The sequence below is a fragment of the Parambassis ranga genome, chromosome 3 (assembly GCF_900634625.1).
Source record: "Parambassis ranga chromosome 3, fParRan2.1, whole genome shotgun sequence".
Taxonomy (NCBI): domain Eukaryota; kingdom Metazoa; phylum Chordata; class Actinopteri; family Ambassidae; genus Parambassis; species Parambassis ranga.
The window spans coordinates 21,843,469-21,861,752 of record NC_041024.1 but is presented as its reverse complement, the minus strand read 5'-3'; the positions used below and the strand labels follow the sequence as shown (position 1 = coordinate 21,861,752).

The following is an 18,284-nucleotide window of genomic DNA, read 5'->3' as shown; positions in this document are numbered from 1 at the left end:
CATAGTCTGCACACACACACACACAAAATACACTTAATTCCTTTTTATTACATTTCTGCAACCTCCTCACATAAATCTGGACAAACATTTAGACTGATTTGTGGTTTGTTTTTTCGCACCATTCTGAGTAAACTGTTGAGGTTTGGTGGTGTGTGAAAAACTTAGCAGTTTTGGAAAAACCTAAATCAGCCCATCTGGCACAAACAAAGTCTCTAAGATCACATATTTTTTCCAATTCTGATGTTTGGTGTGAACAATGATTTGTTCTGAATGATTTTGGGTTTTTCTTTTGCATTGCACTGCTTCCATTGAATTTGATAATTCCGTGTGTGCTCAGCTAGTGTTAATGGAATAGTGTAAATTACAGGCAATGTTTGTTGAGGGATTATATTCGTTACGGTCACAAATGTTGAATAACTCTTTTGACAATTGTACAAAGATAAACAGGACTTGTGGGAAGATAATGTAAATGATGACATGCTGGTAAAGTCTTTCTGGTTGGGAGTTAAACTGTGGACTCAGCCATTAGTTTCATTGTCGGTTAGTGTGACACATTTAGCTTTTAATGTGCTCACCTATTTGCACTGTGCCATTTGTACTATTCTTGGGTGTCATGACACCTTTTTATCCACAGCAGTGATTCCACAGCGAATGGCAAGATAATGGGATATGTGTGTATGCAGAGAAGAATAGATAAAGATGAGATGATGGTGAAACAAAGCAAGGAGATAGTATAGGCTCACACTTGATGCTGTCTATTCTCCTCAGTGTCAGGGTTCTCCTTTTCTGCCGAGGCTTAGCACCCGCCTAGCATCACCCTATCTGTTTATACAGAGGCTAATAGGAAGGCTGGTCTTTATCCCCACACTGCGGCTCAACATAATGGAATAGAGAGACATAATGCTGCTCGAGTCAAACAGTCAGCGGAGGCCTTTAAATTGCTTCCAATCCCCTTAACAAATCTGATGGAGAGGCTATGAATAACTCAAGGACTGTTCATCTCCCCACGCTCTTCTTCTCTTCTCTGTTCTTCTCTTCTCTTTCCTTCTTCCTCTCCTACCACACTCCTCCATTCCACATTCCCTAAAGTAGCCTAAACCTATCAACTTGGCTAACTGTATTTCTTTTTTTTCACTTAACAAGTGCCACTTATATTTACTGGACTGATCTATTGCAAAGTTCAGCAAGTTTTGCAATTGCAAAGTTTCTAAGGTTTAATTTTCTTCTAGAATAGATCCAGAGAACAGAGAAATGACTCACGATAAAGTGCAACATGTTGACCTCACATGGCTGTCACCATGTGTCTGCAAGTTCAAACATAGCTTGCCTTGAATATAGAACAAGGTTCCGCATAAATCCCTAACCTTGAGGAAAAGATAATTTGCTACAAGCAGAACCTTTTGTTGTTTGGGACTGACAACAAATGCACACTGTGCTGTGCAGTTACCATTATTTGCATTAATTGAGGATACAAGTATACAAGTGCTCCATTTGTCTGAGATGCTAATTGCCACAATCACCAGCTGGTTGTTTGTAGCATAAACATGGAACTCAACAACAACAAGCAAGATGGCTACATGATCACATGTTCATTTGCTCTGATTAGTTGTAGGTCTATCTCCATCTGTGCCAGAGTTGCACATATACATACATAAAATATGTTAAAAGTGAATGTATTCAGTGCTTTATGTGTAAAATGTATCATCACAATGTAAACGATTTACAGACACACAAACTCATGTGGTTACAAATATTTTAATAGACAGTAAATTGCACTTTTTTTGGGTACCACTTCTTTTTATTCTGAAACAGCAACATGTTTCCCCATGAGAGCAATCTGTCCCACTGTCTTTATATCTATCAGTGTGTGTCCAACAACCAGCAAACACCTGTCCCTACCAGTTCACATCATCTGTTTCTAATAGGAACAGCTCAGAGCTAATTAAACCTTTGTGCTGCATGCTGCAATTTTCCCCAACGGAAACAGGTCAGAGTGCCTACAACAGTGCCGCAGCATGCTGTTGTGTCCCACAGTTTACCTTGTAGTGCTGTTTGTTTTAACATACTTGAGCAGTGGCCGTTGTTGCTTTTAAAACCCTGCTATTAGCAGACGACACACTTGTAATTATTCTGTTAGTGTGAAAGGACGGGCTGATTGTGGATGATTGGCTGGATGGCAATCCGATGACAAAGAATTCACAGGCAGATGCACACACAGATATTTCAATAATGTGCTGAAATCAGCCATGCGGTGTGGGGGCGGGCTGTTCATGTGTTTATGCAGGCGGCTCATCATGTACTCGTTCATGTGGGTGTGACAGCATGCTTTTTGAAGTGTCGGAAAGAGACAATTTTAACAGAACAGATAAATCTGTGAGAGCATGTTAGAGCAGAGAAATGTAGAAGAAACAATCAAGTGATTATAGGTTGCTTCTCTTGCAATTAAAAGATTAGCATGCTATTGCTTTATAGTCATTTGTTTTGTGAGCTTGTTTATTTTGTATTAAGGTACACTAAAAAAACTTCTTCTGCCTCTGCCTTACCGTGCTCAGCGTAGCCATCGCAGTTAGCATGTCTTTAATTATACGACAACATGACATACCACTTAGAGCTTTGAATCCCTGTTTCTGTTACACAACCCTTACTCTCCCACACACAATCACATTTATATACCTCAATTATGTATGCATATTTCCCAAGTGGTGGAGGATGACAGCTCCATTAGTTCATGCTTTAGATGGGTGGTGTGCTTACATCGCAGACTGCCAGATTTGGAGATGTTGATTTAGGATTTGATGACTGTTGTTAAAGGTGGCATATTAAACTTAATGTAGAACAAACCTACCAATCAAGTACTTCCAGACTCACCTGCATGCTTTTACATGATATACATTATAGTATTGGAGGAAAAATGAGGTTGCAACATTAAGTTCATTTTATTCATTGGAAATCTTATACCATTTTTTTTTTTATTTGCACATTATTTTGAAAGGTTTTTATTTAATTACAAATTTAAAAATCCAAGAGCACCTCTGAACACACAGCAATCAAAATTACCTCTAGAATAAGTCCAGGGCATCATTATACTGCAAATACAATAGTATTGGAAGGATTCATCAAGTCTACAAGAGTACTGGCTTTCAAAACATTACTGCCTTATTCATCTTGGCCTTTTTCTACTGAAGCATGGTTTGATGGGATTTACTGGTATTGATGGCCCTGTTGATCAACTCTAAGCATACAGTGCGATAGGATTACTGGTGGCTCGTCATGATACTAGGACCGCCACACTTTCAAGTTGATGTCACAAGCATGACCTAACAATTGAACTTCGAACAAAAGTCCACTTCCTCTGTCGCCCAGCGCTGCGCTCTGCTCTGGCGTTGTTTTGTTGCAGGATGGGAAACTGTAGAGGGTTCAGACGTCTGTTTTCATGGGGGCTGGATGACCTGCCCTGGGTTTGATACCTCACTGGAGCACCTCTTCTGGAAATAGAAGTTGTCACAAAAATGTGATAGGTGCTCAGTGAGTAAGACATTTTCCTGCAGCACCTAAGTGTCAAGCTGCTTCAGAGATTCTCTTCTTTCTACCAGTAAAGTCGCTCAGCTGAGGTTTAGTCTGTATTCCTTAAACAATGTCAGACAACATCACAATGTGTACTTGTTCTTTTGTTTCACATTTTCTTTTCCTTTCTTGTCAAAGCCTGGACCCAAAGTATATTACCTATACCATTCAGCACCTGTTTTTTAAACTAGTGTTCAAGCCCAGCCACTGCAATTTGTCATACTTTGCTGCTGCCTCTTGTAATACACACACACACACACACACAAAACTTTCTAGAACTTTGCTGTAGTCCTTAACAAGACTTATAGAAGTTGGTGTTAAATTGGTAAAGTTACCTGCTATTTCAGGGTGTTGGTTTGACCCAATCAGCACACTCTGTAGCCTAGTTTTTTGTTAGCCTTTCCCTCCTTTGCAAAAGGAGTTTGGACTTGTGGGTGTTTTAGAAGGTATAGTGGAAAATGTTGGACATTATCCAATAGACTCAATACAAATCACTTGAATAAGTAATTAGGCTTGAAAGGGGATTGGTTTAAAAGAAAATGAATAGAGACCACCAGCGATAGAAATGTTTTTGTGGTGTGCTTTGCTAAGAAATGCATACTAATTAAAACCCTAGTCTAAAAATGAACTGTGGTTAAGCAGGTCATAACAAATGGCCTGCTTATTTCTAAAGAGGACTTTCACTCAGGAAGCCTTTCCATTCTGTTAGCTTCCTAAAGCCCTCCACAGCCCACTAAAAGTCAGTAGAACAGTAAAACTATGTTAAAGTGTTAAAGATTGATGGTGGCAACACTTAGGTATATTTTCTTGAGAATGTAAATTAGGGAATCTGAAATCTGAAATCAGAACTGTAGACGTGTCAAACTATCAAAAACCACTCCCATTAGAGGGGAAGAGAGTTAACATCACACTGTGCAACCAAAGGGATGAAGAGCAAGTAAAATGTCAATAGTAGCCTAAGGAACAAACAAGCAGTACTACTCCATTGCCTTCTTATTTAACAAGGTTCACATTTTCCCTGCAGATGCCCCACATCTTTATTTTTTTTTCTGTTTTTATTATAACATCAACATTCTAGGTGACATTATAGTATCTGCATCTTCTGTGGAGTCAGTGAATGTGCAGGTGTCTGAGAAAGAAATGCGAGTTTAGTAACTGCTGAAGGGCATGGTCTACTTCCACATTTGCAAACTGAGTTATCTCCCTGACGATGGTAAAGAACACACAAATAAAGGGAATTGCAGTGACCTTTACAGTTGCATGTGTGGTGTAAAGAGTTTGGCAGTTGAGAACTTAGATTTAAAAAATCATTTCACAAGTGGTGAGATTAGCGTAAAGAGGAAGTACTCCCAGAGGGAGAATGTTAAGTGTTTACAGGATGGAAAATCTCTCTGTGCATCTCTCCGCTCCTCTCTCGCTGACACGCCGCCATCGCACCTAATCAGCCAATCACTGCTGGATTCTGTCTAAGAGGCCTGATTGGCTGATTAACCAAGCTCATCAACACACCGCCTGGTGTGACAAACACGCACAGCAACAAGAAAAAGGACACACACACACACATAGTGTGCAAATTGCTATGCATCATGCAGTGTGTGTGTGCATACACATGCATAATCTGTCCATGCGTTTGTAATCTTCTTTGCATTTATAAAAAGTTCTCAGGTTGCGTGGGTACGTTTTTGTAAGTCCATAAAGTGTTACAAAAGTTGAACTTAACTTACTGCTGTAGTTGGTTTAAACAGGACTCTTTGTGGATAAACTGATTAAAGGTTTTTAGGGAAGAATGGAACTGAAACCAAAATATGACAATGATACGTAGGTGGACATCACCCAAAGATAAGACATCTTTAACTTCTGTCACTCATTATTTCAGTCAATTGTTGCTCCACCCTTCCTTCCTTCCTTTTTTATTTCCCTCTTTTTCCATTTTAATTTGTGCTTTCCTATGCAGAGCATGGCAGCACGCAGAGTACGGTGGGGCCTCTACGGCAAGATCAATGCCAATATTTATTTCATGTCCAATTACTGGGGTAGAACCGCGCTCCACAGAATGCAGCGATGAAAGTAAACGTCCTCTCGCATAGAGGCAGAAGCCGCATTTGAGGTGCAGCCTGCAGCCTAAGCTTCAATGGCAAGCAATATGAGTACAAGCGCAGGTTATAGGATTCTGATAGAGCAAGCTACAGGCATTACCAGGGGGGTGAAAAGTCCAGAAAGCTGAGTGAAATCCAGTTGCTTTAAGCAGGAGATCCCTCTACTATCCCTTTCCTTCTCTTGAGCTGTTTTTCCTTTTACATTCTGCATTTTGCATTTTATCTCTGTTGCTTCAGGATTCCCACCTACACTGAATATTGAACAAACTCTGCCTGTCAATCCCAGGGTTAAAGAAATGCTTGTTTTTTTTTTCGCCTATGTTTTATTTTGTGTGATTTGCTTTTAATTTGTAAGCTGTTGTGACATGATATTTATACTATAGCCTTATACATTATGCACGGTGTTGTCTGGAATGGATATGATATATATATATATACAATAAGGCAACATTAGTAGTTCAAGCTTTACTGACTGCTCATTGATCTCTTTATTTTGTCATACTAAGTTATTCAGGTCCATAGATTTGCAAAGGTTCTCAGCTAGTGCACGGTGTACATTTTCAGTGCCGTCATTAATCAATGGCTTTTTTTCTTCATTATAGATCAATAGTACCTGCTCTGTGTTTGATTATAATTGCCCAGCAAGCCAATTTATCACTTAATGACTTCTCCTCTCTCTGCTCTTTCTGTCTGTCATCCCCCCTCTCTAGATTTGTTCCTGACAACTGAAGGGCCTGCGTTTGAGACTTGGATCAACAAGGTAATCATGATTTTGATTGATGTTCGCCTGTTGCAGATTTCAGCATTTTTTCAGAATTTCCATATTTAATGTGTAAGTCACTTTTTGGAGCCTTTCCCTCAAATAAAGTTGTTTATTTGAGGGGAAGTCTCTTTTTTTCAACATGTTGAACTAACATTGCAGGGCACATAAACATTCTATATTATATGCAATATATTCAATAATAGTCAGTTCAGTTATATAATAATTATATATATAATATATATGTTGTTTATTTGTACCGTATGAGCATCCACAAATCATTACTTGTACCAATAACAACATTGGTGCTTTTTAAAGCAGCAATGCTGTTCAGTATTCATATTCAACTGAATATTAGATTCTTTTTCAAAGATCACATCCCCCTCCTGCACTGCACATATACTTACACACACACATACACATGTATGCATGCTGTGTTGCAGTCGCAGTGGGAAGCATATTGCCCAGTACAGTACCTGGTAGAAAATGCAGCATATGCTGCTTTGGCTTTCTGTAATACCCAGTTCAGTGTACAATGAAAGAGGACTGATTCAGGTGCATACATGAACCTAAACAGTGAGTATTTTGCTGACTGTGCATGATTCCATGATAAAAAAACACGTGTTTAGACTGCATTTAGACTTGAAGTCTCCTGCTCTTATAACCACTGTCAGTCAAAGGAGCTAGTAAGGGCCTACCAGTACAAATTGGGTGTGTCTCTGTAAGTGGAATCAAAGGTATTGGCCTAATTGGCCCCAGAAAGTGATAATTAACCCACTGCCCCCCTTGTTCATTTCCTTAATGCAACAAATACTCTGCAAAGCATCAGTGGGCCTGAGAGTGCAGGATTGTTGGCACTGTTGCAGGACTTGTTAATATTCTGGGAGAGCAAGAAGAAGGAGGGTGACCGTGGCTCTGGGTTTTTGTCAAAGGGGCCCTATTTGAAATTCAGCAGGTCGAGGCACAAGCTGAACAGTAGTCTATCTTATCACAGAGGAGGGGAATAGGAGAAAGGAAGGGGAGGAGGTAAGGAAGAAGAAAGAAACAGAGGGAGATTGAAGGATTTTGGCAGAATATGTATGTGGGGAGAGAGAGAGAGGGAGAGAGAGAAGCAAAACAGCAAATAAACTGCTATGGCCAAAAGAGAAGTAGGATAAGTGTCGGGTGGAAGGAATGTAGATCAGGTGAGAGGATAAAGTAAGAAAGGGTCATTTTAAACTTTTAAGGGAATTCTTTTAACCACTGCCACTGTTGTCCTTTTTTTATGTAAATAAAAATACATTTTATCATTCATATATAAGATGATATGTATTCCCCATCATAAACGGGCCAAGTCTGGTAGACTATCTGCAATAATTTTGAATGCAGGTATTCCAGGTGATGATCAGAATGTGACCTAGCCTTGTCAGTAACAATCAGGGTCTGCGGTGTAATATATCACCGTTCTTCACTTCATTGCTTTAAAAAGTTAAATAGCTTTCCTCTTAGCTCACTGATTTTGTGCTACGTTTTCCATTCCTGTCCTTCTCGACGATGCAGAGACACTTGAACGAATGGAAAAATAATGTTCTTCTTAAGGCACCCACCACAGACACAAACACACGTATACACACAAACACAGAAGACTGAACCATTTCCCAGCATCCTTGCAGTATTAGACCCCTGTTAATCCCATAGCGGTCTTCAGTTCAATGCAGCTGCATCTATCGGTCACAGGCCAGCACACTCCTCTTTCTCCAGCACTCTGTTTTAATTACTTTTCTCTGTTTTCTCTGCCCCCCTCCTCCTCCTAAGTCTCTTTCTATTCCTCTGTGTTCTTCTGTTTTCTTGTGATTACACAAGAGAAGGCAGTCACAGAGGGGGAAATAAAATCAACAAGCTGCACAGATGAGTGAAGAGAGGTGTTTTCATTGGCTGGCAAGTAGAGCCAAGCAGTTTAAAAGGTCAATTCCATATCGACTGATATAATTTTTCTTTAGCCACAGAGAAGCTGGTTTTCTTTACACACACACGCACACACTGTGATAGTCTTTAGTACGAAGAAAATACATCACATTCTTGAAGAGGGCAATTTGAGATCTGATTCTTGGGGCCATTAAACCAAAAACAAGGTACTAAAATTAAAGTTATTTTTACACAAGAACTTCTCATAACAATTACATGTTTCCTTCCCTAAAATCATAATATGTCCATAATGGAGTGGTTAGCTGAGCTCTAGGCCTCAACTTATTAACAAAATGTCATGATTGTGCTCGCAAAAATATGCACATTTCAATCTCCCCTTTTCCTGTTTTACTCCATATCGGATGTTTCCACATCGTTTGTACCCAGAGCACAGAAAAAGAAGTTCATCCTGGCAACTGGCCATATATTGAATATTAATATGTTTTATGGCTGCAGTTTATTGTGCATATACACCGGCAGATCCAAGCCTAACCCCCTATGAATCACTGAACAAAGCTTTGAATACAGTGCACTTTATCTATTTGCACGATATCAGATAATGGAATTGTTTGTAGCTATGTTGACCCCTAGTATTTCTTTCACTGCCATGGTGTGTGTGTGTGTGTGATGTGATGTGATTTGAACAGAAGGAGAGAATAATAACATGACCTGTAATCCCTTCATCTTCACACATCAATCAGCTCTTCTCAAACTGTCTTACACACAGTTTTAATCATGACATCTTGCAAGCAGCCAACCAGCATCAGTCAATCACATAAAGAGTTAGCATCCTATTGCCACATCTGTGGATCCTTCTGTGTGTCTGTGTCATTGGAAGCTTTTGATCTGACTGACATAGGTTGATCCTCCCTGCTTGTCACTGGGTCACTGTCATGTGGCATCACACATATTTGATGCCATGATACAAGAAGCATCTCATTTAGTGGAAAAACAGACTTTTCTGGGTGCTGTGTGTGTCTAGCACTGCTTTCCTGACAGATGAATTTGTCCACAGTGGTTAATGTGATTCTTTACAAATTGAAACAAATTTGGAAACAACTGCAACTATCCACTTTTATTGATAGCTGGAATCTTTCGCTGACGTACCTCCTTGCACATTCAAATCACCAAGCTAAGTGCTTCTCCATTTGTGTCTTATCAGCATTCAAAGCTTCAAAGATGACGCAAAGCATTCATCTTTAAAAACACAATTTGGGTGTGGTTGAAAAATCAGACTTGAATCTGATATTGGCCTTTTACAGATTGCCTCTGCCTGCACATAACCACACATGTTCAGTTTGCAGGATTTGCAACAAACTACTGCAATGACTGAATTAGGATTTTATGGGTTCCAGTCAGCAGCGTGTAAAGAAACTCAGAGGCTGAAAAGAAAACAAATGAATCTCTTAGGACTTTTAGAAATAGGGGGTTTGCTTACAACATCAGTTTATGTGCCAAGCTGGCAGAAATGCATAAAAATCCTGATAATAAGTAAGTAAATTCTGCAGTACATTGTATAGATTTATTGGTCTGAATAATTTTCCTGGTACTCAGCTCATATTTACTCCAAACTAAGTGCTTTGAATCTCCCAGAAACATTAAACATTTTATTTGCTAAACACCTGTTCGGCTTCAGACACCAATATTCAAGCTTTTATTACACAATCAAGAATGCACAGTCGTGCAAAAATCCCATTCACATGTCAAAATATTGAAATACTAGCTGACCTAAAGTGAACTTCCCAGTGCTCCATCATAAATCTTACTGAACCATCACACTGGCAGCACTATTCATTAGCTCCTAATCTTAATGTTTCAGGGTGGAGTGGGAGACTGTTACTATGAACCTGCCATTAGGATGATCAAGTGTGCACTCTCTGTGATGGTTGTCTGGTAGGATTAGACCCAGAAGGCTAAACAATAGTTCTGGCATTTAAAAAAAAAAAAAATGCACATGCATTAGACCTCTGAATGTAAAGTATCAGCCATCAGACGGTTCAATGGGCCATTTCCGGACATGACAATTTGACACGGCTCACTAGGATAATAATAAAACTGATGACAGCTAATTCTATTTAAATGCTTCAGTTTTAGCATCGCCCTATTGTGCTAGGTGTCTCACTGTCTTCCTGTCATGGCTTACTGGGACAAAGCCCTTGTGTCTGTCATTAGCACTTGGGAGTTGTCCCACCAAACCACCACTCATATTAGCACATATTTGCAGCTCACAAAAAACATCTAGTAGGACACTAACATCTATTATCTTTTACATTTAGATGTTTAGATGTTACATTTTTACATATGTGCAAATAAAGGATACCTCACTGGGATGCGCAAATAAAGCAGGCATATTAGTGTGATGTTCCCTCTTACAAGAATTGCAGCATATCAGATGTATTGTCTTGTTGAATGATGCCAAGAGCATTTATATTTCTGAGATGCTGTGCAAACAAGTTCCTTCCTGGGGCCTCTGTTATTCTCTATTTACATGCTACCCCTAGGTGAGAGTGTACGCCGCCACAATGTCAATTTCCATTTTCATGCTGATGACACACAGCTTTACCTGTCTTTTAATCACGATGACCCTGGCCACATGAATAATCTCAATGACCGCATTTCTGACCTCAAAAAACTGGACGGCACAAAACTTTTTACAGCTTAATATGGATAAAACTGAGGTCATTATTATTGGGTCAGACGCTGCAAAAAAACGGTGTCTCAACGTTTAGAGTCTCTGTCAGAGAATGTATAGCAGCTGCAGAAATCTCCCATGTCAAGTCTTTAGTTAAACGCCTATCCATAAACTTTAATGCAGCCAGACTCCTCACTAAAACTAACACTGAATAATAATTATAATAATATATATAATTATTATTATTAAGTCACTGATCAGCTCCACATATCCCCAATGACCAGTCAGTTTGCCATTTTCATCTGGTTGCCATTCCACAAACTTTTACTCTTTTGTGTAATAAAAAGCAGTGGATGTTGGCCACGTTTCCCTCTGTTGTGGAATGTTCCTCCTCACAATAGCACGTAGAGTGTGTGGCATTACAACGTGATGTGTCAGTGTTGCAGTAATGGCGTTGTAAGAATCTGTCCAGTGTTACAAAGTGATTTTTTGAAATTGTCTTCATTTATTAAAATCTACTTTTTGTTTGCGTTTTCAGTGTTAGGCACAATATAAATTCTTTACTCCCTTTTCTTTATGCATAGTTTATAGGCTGTCGTGTTTTGCAGTGTTTTATGTGAAGTTTGTTAAACTTAGAAATCATTCTAATCAAATGCTTAGTTTAGTGACTGGTGTGTGTTTGATGTCATTTGCATGGAGCACTAAATTGTAAGAGTACTTAACAATACATTTACAGTACAAACACTCCCACACACATTCATACATTATGTATATGTTGCCCTCTCTCTGGCTCAATCGCACCCTCTCTTTCTTATTCTGTCTCCTTCTCTTATAAATCAGTGAATAGCAGTTTCCCACTGCACAAAACACAGCCTTTCATATGCCCACTTCTATCACTTGTAACCTCCATAAAGGGCATCACACACCGGAAACGATCTCCCATACACAGATTACCATAGTGCTACAATCATATTACTATACAAATCAACTGTAGTGTTTAATATGTGCAGTGAAGTGGCTCTGGCACTGTTGGGTACTGTCACCTATTAAATGGAGTGAAAAAATGACAACCTCCTCATGTTAGTGCACCATCAGAAAGAGAGCACATGTTTGTGAAAGTGTTTGGTATTTTTATGCAGTACGCTGCACACATGCAGCTCTGGATGGACATGGATAGATCCAAATAATTGTGTTTTCCTGTAGCCTTAAGATTATTTATGATTTGAAATCATAAAGTTGTTATTGTTGTAGTGAGCATTTAGTCGTGCTAATCGGGCATCTCCAAGGCTTCAGAACAGAGAGCATTAGTAACGGCAGCTCTATAAAGACCCGGGGACTCGCTTGAATTTGATGAAGAAATCTTTCAAATTGCTGTGAGAGGCAGGCATCTTGTTTGCTTGGTTCTTCACATCTTGGTCTTTTTTCTTTGGGGATCCCTGTGGTTTCTCTCTTTCTCAATTCAGAGGAGAGGTTGTGGTTAACAGAGATTTTAGCTCCTCCATGTTTTCCTGAAAATACACCTCCATTTCAGTTGAACTTTGCTGAAGGGCTACAATCTTATGAGCCATTCTTTGACCCACGGTATCATGCTCCACTCTTAGGTGTTCTTCAGAAGTGTTCTTCTGTGACACACTCCCTGGCTTCAGCTTGCTGCTGCATGGCAATGACTTCAGTCTCATACTTGGAGTTAAGATCTTGGTGCAGTAGCCTAAATTTCCGATTGTTTGTCTCTAAGTGTTTGGTTCCTGTCTTTCTCCGCTTGTTTGACTTTAAACATTTCTTCACTCTTTATATGGGTTACCTAAAGGCCTCATAATCTGTTTGCAAATGTTTAGATCCACACATGGTTTAATGCCTCTCGAGTTCATGAATCTGAATATCAATTCTGTCAGGGTTAAGTTATTGGATCAGAGTACCTCTGCAGCCTCTCTTTCCTCCACTCTGTCTGCTTGTCCATGTTGATGTACATTTTTATTTGCCCATGTTTGTTCCCACTGGGTTCTTGCTTGATGCAACTCTTGAGCCAGTTGCATGACTCGTGTAGGTGAGCCGATGATCCCCCTGAGCATCTGGTCATTCAAGTCTCTGATTTGCCTCTCTCTCATGTCTCCTGTAGAGAGTGTACCATCCAGCTACAAATTCACAATTTGCAAAAACACCTAAGCTTGCTTGCTTATTTACTCTTTCATTTTTTCTATTCATTTTATGTAAAAGTATGAATTGGCTCCGTAATCCTATTGACACTAAACTTGCAAAGCGATCAAGGGTCTGCCCCTCACCGCTCCGTGTCTTGAGGTGTGTTACTGCATTGCTGTCTCGTGTTCACTGCACTGGCCCACCCATTCATGTAACCATCAATCCGGTGTGTGACGTCCTCCATGGTCGGTTCAGAGACGCTGTAACAGTGCACTGTCACTGAGGGGGAATACAGATGCAATGCTGTTCAATGAAAGTACAATAGTTCTACCCAGGCTGTGTGAGAGGGGTGAATGAGCATCAAAACAACTCTTTTTTTTTGCCTGAAAGCACACATCGATGTTCTATATGACTGCAGTAAATGTCAAGATGAGTCTGGCAGCTGCAGTGTTTTAGCATTCAGTCAAAAATGTATTCATGTATACGGCTCATGACATGAGTGTATGCACTGCTTTATGCACATAAATACACACACACACAGTGTGGTAGTGTGAATCTCAGTCATCATTATAATTCCATTTAATATGTTGTTTCACAGCAGATGTATTGGATCTGTGACTGTTTACACCACTTTTAGGCCATAGTAGACATCACAACCATCCCTCCCAGAAAACAGCAGTCCAGTAGTTGCAAAATGTGTGAGTATTTGAGAAACTGTATTAATTATTGCTTTCCCTTCTTTTCTCTCTTTATTCTCTTTAGGGTGGGAACTTCACTAAGGCTGAAGTCATGGTAAAGCCACAAGCCGTGGCCATCGGACAGGCCTCGTTTGCCGACTTTGGTGAGAACGGCAAATTATGGCAATTATTTTTTTTTGTGTAACTGTGAGTTGCAAAGAAATCTATTTTGAACAATACTTGCATGTCAAGGCACTCAGGTGCTTAGAAAATCTATAAAAGTAAGTGTACTAGGTCAAATTGTACTCTAGTGTGTCTGGCCTCGTATGTGTGTATGTGTGTGGCAGATCCGGTCGTCTCCTAAGTCCTTTAAGCTCTCTCTGCATTTTAGCCATGTAGCTTCAAAGGCTTCCCAATAAGACTGTCTAGTCTTTCTGGCTTTGGTAGTTTTGCTGCTGTTCTCTCGTCACATAACTTTCTTTTTCTCTGCACACACATATACACACCACAAATACTCACCCCTTACCCAACAGGCTAATCTCACACGAGTGCACACAGATACACACTGCCACACAACGCACACTGATCCACACACACATAATCCCACATAGAGCCAGATTTTTCTGAACATCTTATCCCCTTAAACAATCTTGGCCAGTGGTATTCATTGTTCAGCTCAGCTTTACATTTATCCTCAGCAAATCTCTGCTGGCGGTCTAATCTCCAGGGTGCAGCCTGTGTATGCCTCAAAGTGGCCCCTGGTCATCTTGACAGAGCTCCCACAGGGAGAAAGTTATAGTGGCTTCTTTGCGTGTTTTTAAACTTAAATACCATACCATTCATGGGTTTTACCCATACCGTGATCTTTACTTCAACTTTAGCTGTGGTTGGGCACCATTTCTGCATTAGAAACAAATATCAGCTAAGAGACACAAAACATTGCAACACACTTCACTGCACAAGCATTTTTTTTTACCAAAAAACAACAGTTGAAAAGTCTTTTTTTGGTTTTAATTCCAGCAGATTAATATTAAAGCTGCAAAAACATTAATATGGCAGTTTGTGTTGTTTTGCATTCTTGTGCAAGAAATCATTATTGTGTTGTTAGGTTTTGGTACTGCTCTATCAGGGTGCATCAGGTCTTGAGAGAACAGGGGTAGATTATTATTATTATATTCTGGACTTTCTTCAGACACTGCAGCAGCAACGGGCTGCTTAACATCTGCAGGGCAAATGCTGCAGTACGTCCACTAATGTACATACTGCTTCATGCTGACTACTCAATTCTTCAGCTGTGTTTATTCTGAAGAACCAAACCAACATGGAAAATGCACCATTTTTCTGAGCAGATTTTTTTTCTCTACAAGGCAATGAATACTAAACCAAATAGCAACAGACACAAAGTATCAATCTGTATGAAAATTCTGTTACATCTTAACAGAAGATCTCTGGGTTTTCCCCATTTCTTATAACATCATATCACCTGACCTTATCACTCAGTTTGAGCAATGTGCCGTCATTAGCTGTGTTAATGTTCAGTGCATTTTTAATTAACTCTTGGGCTTGTGTGGTACATGAGCAGGCACACGCACACACACACACACACAGCTTCACACTGATAAACACATCCTTACTGGCAAGATTAATCTGTTAATCTCATTGCAGCTAGGGGTGTCCATCAAATATTTAGTGAACAAACTTCCCCTTCCCAAATTGGCAATAATGTATGAGCCAGAGGGGAAATGACCTATATGCCGAGGGTGTCTGTGTGTCTAATTCATCATCTTTGGGGGCGGCAACCTTTTTTGTTTAAATCTTAAGCTTATCTTTGTAAAACCTGTTTTCATTTCTTTAAACTCTTCTTCCTCATTTTTGTCTCTCTCTCCTTTCTACGGCTTGGAAATGTCACTTCAAGACATTGCCCTTGTTGACTAGGGATTTGAAGCCTTTGAGGGTCACACTTCTAAAATTCTGGGAGAAATACGCCTTGCAGGATGTAATGTCTTTTTTTGTCCTGTTTTGTCTGCTTCACTCAGCCCCTCCTCGGCTGTCGGTGTCTATCTTTATTTCTCTTGATCTACTGTACATCTCCTATCTAAGGCTTACTCACTTTCCTCCACGCTCATTTTTCTTCTCTGCCCTCTATTCTGCGTCTAAACGGCTTTAGGTGTCACCAGATCTTTAGATTTTAATGTTTGTTTGACTTTCTTTGGTGATTGGTGTGTGTGTGTGTGTGTGTGGAACAATATCTAACATAATCTAAATAGTTGCTGAAAATATGAGCACTACATCTCTTAGTCTTGTAGTTTTTCACTTGTTTTCCTCTGCTGCTCAAACTCTTATATTGTCAGGCAGAGGCAAAGGAGATGCTCTGCGCTGACGAGAGTATACTTGGGGTTTTTTTATACAATCAATAGGGCTGAATGGGAGACTCACCATGAGTCAGAGGAGGGTGGATCTGACAAGAAGTCAGAACAAACCTACAAAAACTCCTGTGGAAAAAAATCCTTAAATATTTTAAAATGGATATATTTGAGCTTGAGGAGCTTGAGGCAAACAGTGCTCATTCCTGTAAATGCCAAGGTCATGCCTTTTTCCCATCCTATATAGTAGAGTATAGTAAGTGGTTGAATTAAATAATAAAAGAGGGCAAATGACACTTTTGTGCGGCAGGCAATGCAAAAGAAAAGAAGATAATTATAAAATATAAAGATATTATATTATACAGAAGTGCAGGAGGATCAGAAGGCAGGGAGCATTGTAAAAGAGACATAGGAAGAGAAGCGAGAGACTGCGTCCCTCTGTGATCTAGAGTGGGAATTATTTCTATCACACATCACTCTGTCAATTCTCACGCTATCCATCTACCTTTACTTTACCCCGCCTGCTATACACTTCATTTTTGCCTTGCATCTTTATGTCCGTCTGCTTCTACATTTTTACTGAATCTGACTTCATGTGTTCTTTTTCACGGAATTTAATTAATATTTGTCATAAAATGAGGATACAGGGTGCTGTTTTTTATCTAACATGGATGGTTCTCTACGAACCTATCCTACCTGTAAAATGTAGCATTTGGAGACTGTTTCCACTGTCTGATTGTTCTTTTATTCAAGAGTTTAAGTATTCTGCGAGCTGACACCTCAGTTATTTTGGAGTTTGTGATGGAAAACTGCATGGACACATTGCTGGGAGATACCCAGCTCTGAGGAAATGTACTGTCAAGATCATGCCATAGATTTTGCCTCTGGTTTCCTGTGTGGTGACAGTGACCGGCCTTCTAGGACAACAGTTGTCTTACAGGCGTTCTCAGCAGCCTACTTCCTTTAAAGCAACCTTCTGTTAACACACGAAGAGGTCTGTCTTTCTGGGTTCATTGTTGGTGTGTGGAGACTTAGCTTGTTTCCAAATAGTACATTACACATACTAAATGCTGTAAATACCAGAGCAAGAGAACAATTAATTTGGATCTAAATGTTATGTGTGTCTGCGTAACATCCACAGACAGTACACTGAACTTAAGGAATGTGCATGTGAATTTCATGGATGAATGTGGGAATGTGTCCACACACACACTCTCATGTTTATGCGCAGGCAGTTCTGTTTCCAGCACTCTTAATAGATGCACAGCATATGCCAGACAAAACAGGCCCATCTGCCTTATCACTGAGGTAATTGCATTTTTCAAAGTGACAGTGGCTGATGCATAATTCATCATTAGGTAAAGCACAACGAAGTCCCGCAACTGAGTGTGTCAGCGAGCGTCATTGCAGGTAGGATGCTGGGAGGCTGCTCCGTGACCAGCAGCTCACAAAGATAGGAAGATTTTTTCAGACAGCGAGACGGGAGTGTGTTTGGAAGTGATATTTAAAATCGGGAGTGCTGTCATCATGCTGTGTGTGTTGTGTGTATCAGTGCGTGAGAGAGTGTGTGTGTGTGCATGTGCGCAGGTAAGTCAGCATGTTAACAGCCTATTTCTCTCTGCTCTCCCCTCAGGCGTTCTTTCTCCACTCATCTTATTATATTGTGTTACATCCAACCTCTCGTCCTCTCCCTTTTTTCTGTCAACCTCATTCTCTTCTCAACCACTACATACCTCTCACACTGTTTTTTTCCTCTGTATTTCTTTTTTTTTTCTTTTTACCCCTTGTCATGTTTTCTACCAGTCTGCTTTCACACTTGCTTTTCTTTTTTTCAGCCTCACATCTGCATCACTTTCCCCTTTTTTTCCAGCCTTCTGCAGAAATACCTGTGAAACAGAAGTACTGGAGTGCTGCTTGGCTAGTTATGTGACCAATGTGTGTTGTGTAAAAAGTATCACATAATATAGCATACATCTGCATATATCTGCATGGATGTGAACGGCATCTCTCTCCAGACCATATTAATGAAGCAAAAATGCGGCAATAGGGGAAAAAATAAAATCTCCTAATCAAGCACCATTTTGTGATATCCATTGCATTTAGAAATATTCC

The 18,284-nt window shown here is 39.9% G+C and overlaps 1 protein-coding gene across 1 annotated transcript in view; it reads left to right on the top strand.

Moving 5' to 3' along the window:
* The window catches only part of itfg1 (integrin alpha FG-GAP repeat containing 1), a 106,266-nt gene that overhangs the window by 12,602 nt on the left and 75,380 nt on the right, over window positions 1-18,284 (top strand). Inside the window, exons 7-8 of the mRNA XM_028402199.1 lie at window positions 6,371-6,420; window positions 13,895-13,973. Coding sequence (XP_028258000.1) covers window positions 6,371-6,420; window positions 13,895-13,973 — 129 coding nt within the window. The remainder of the gene's footprint in view (window positions 1-6,370; window positions 6,421-13,894; window positions 13,974-18,284) is intronic.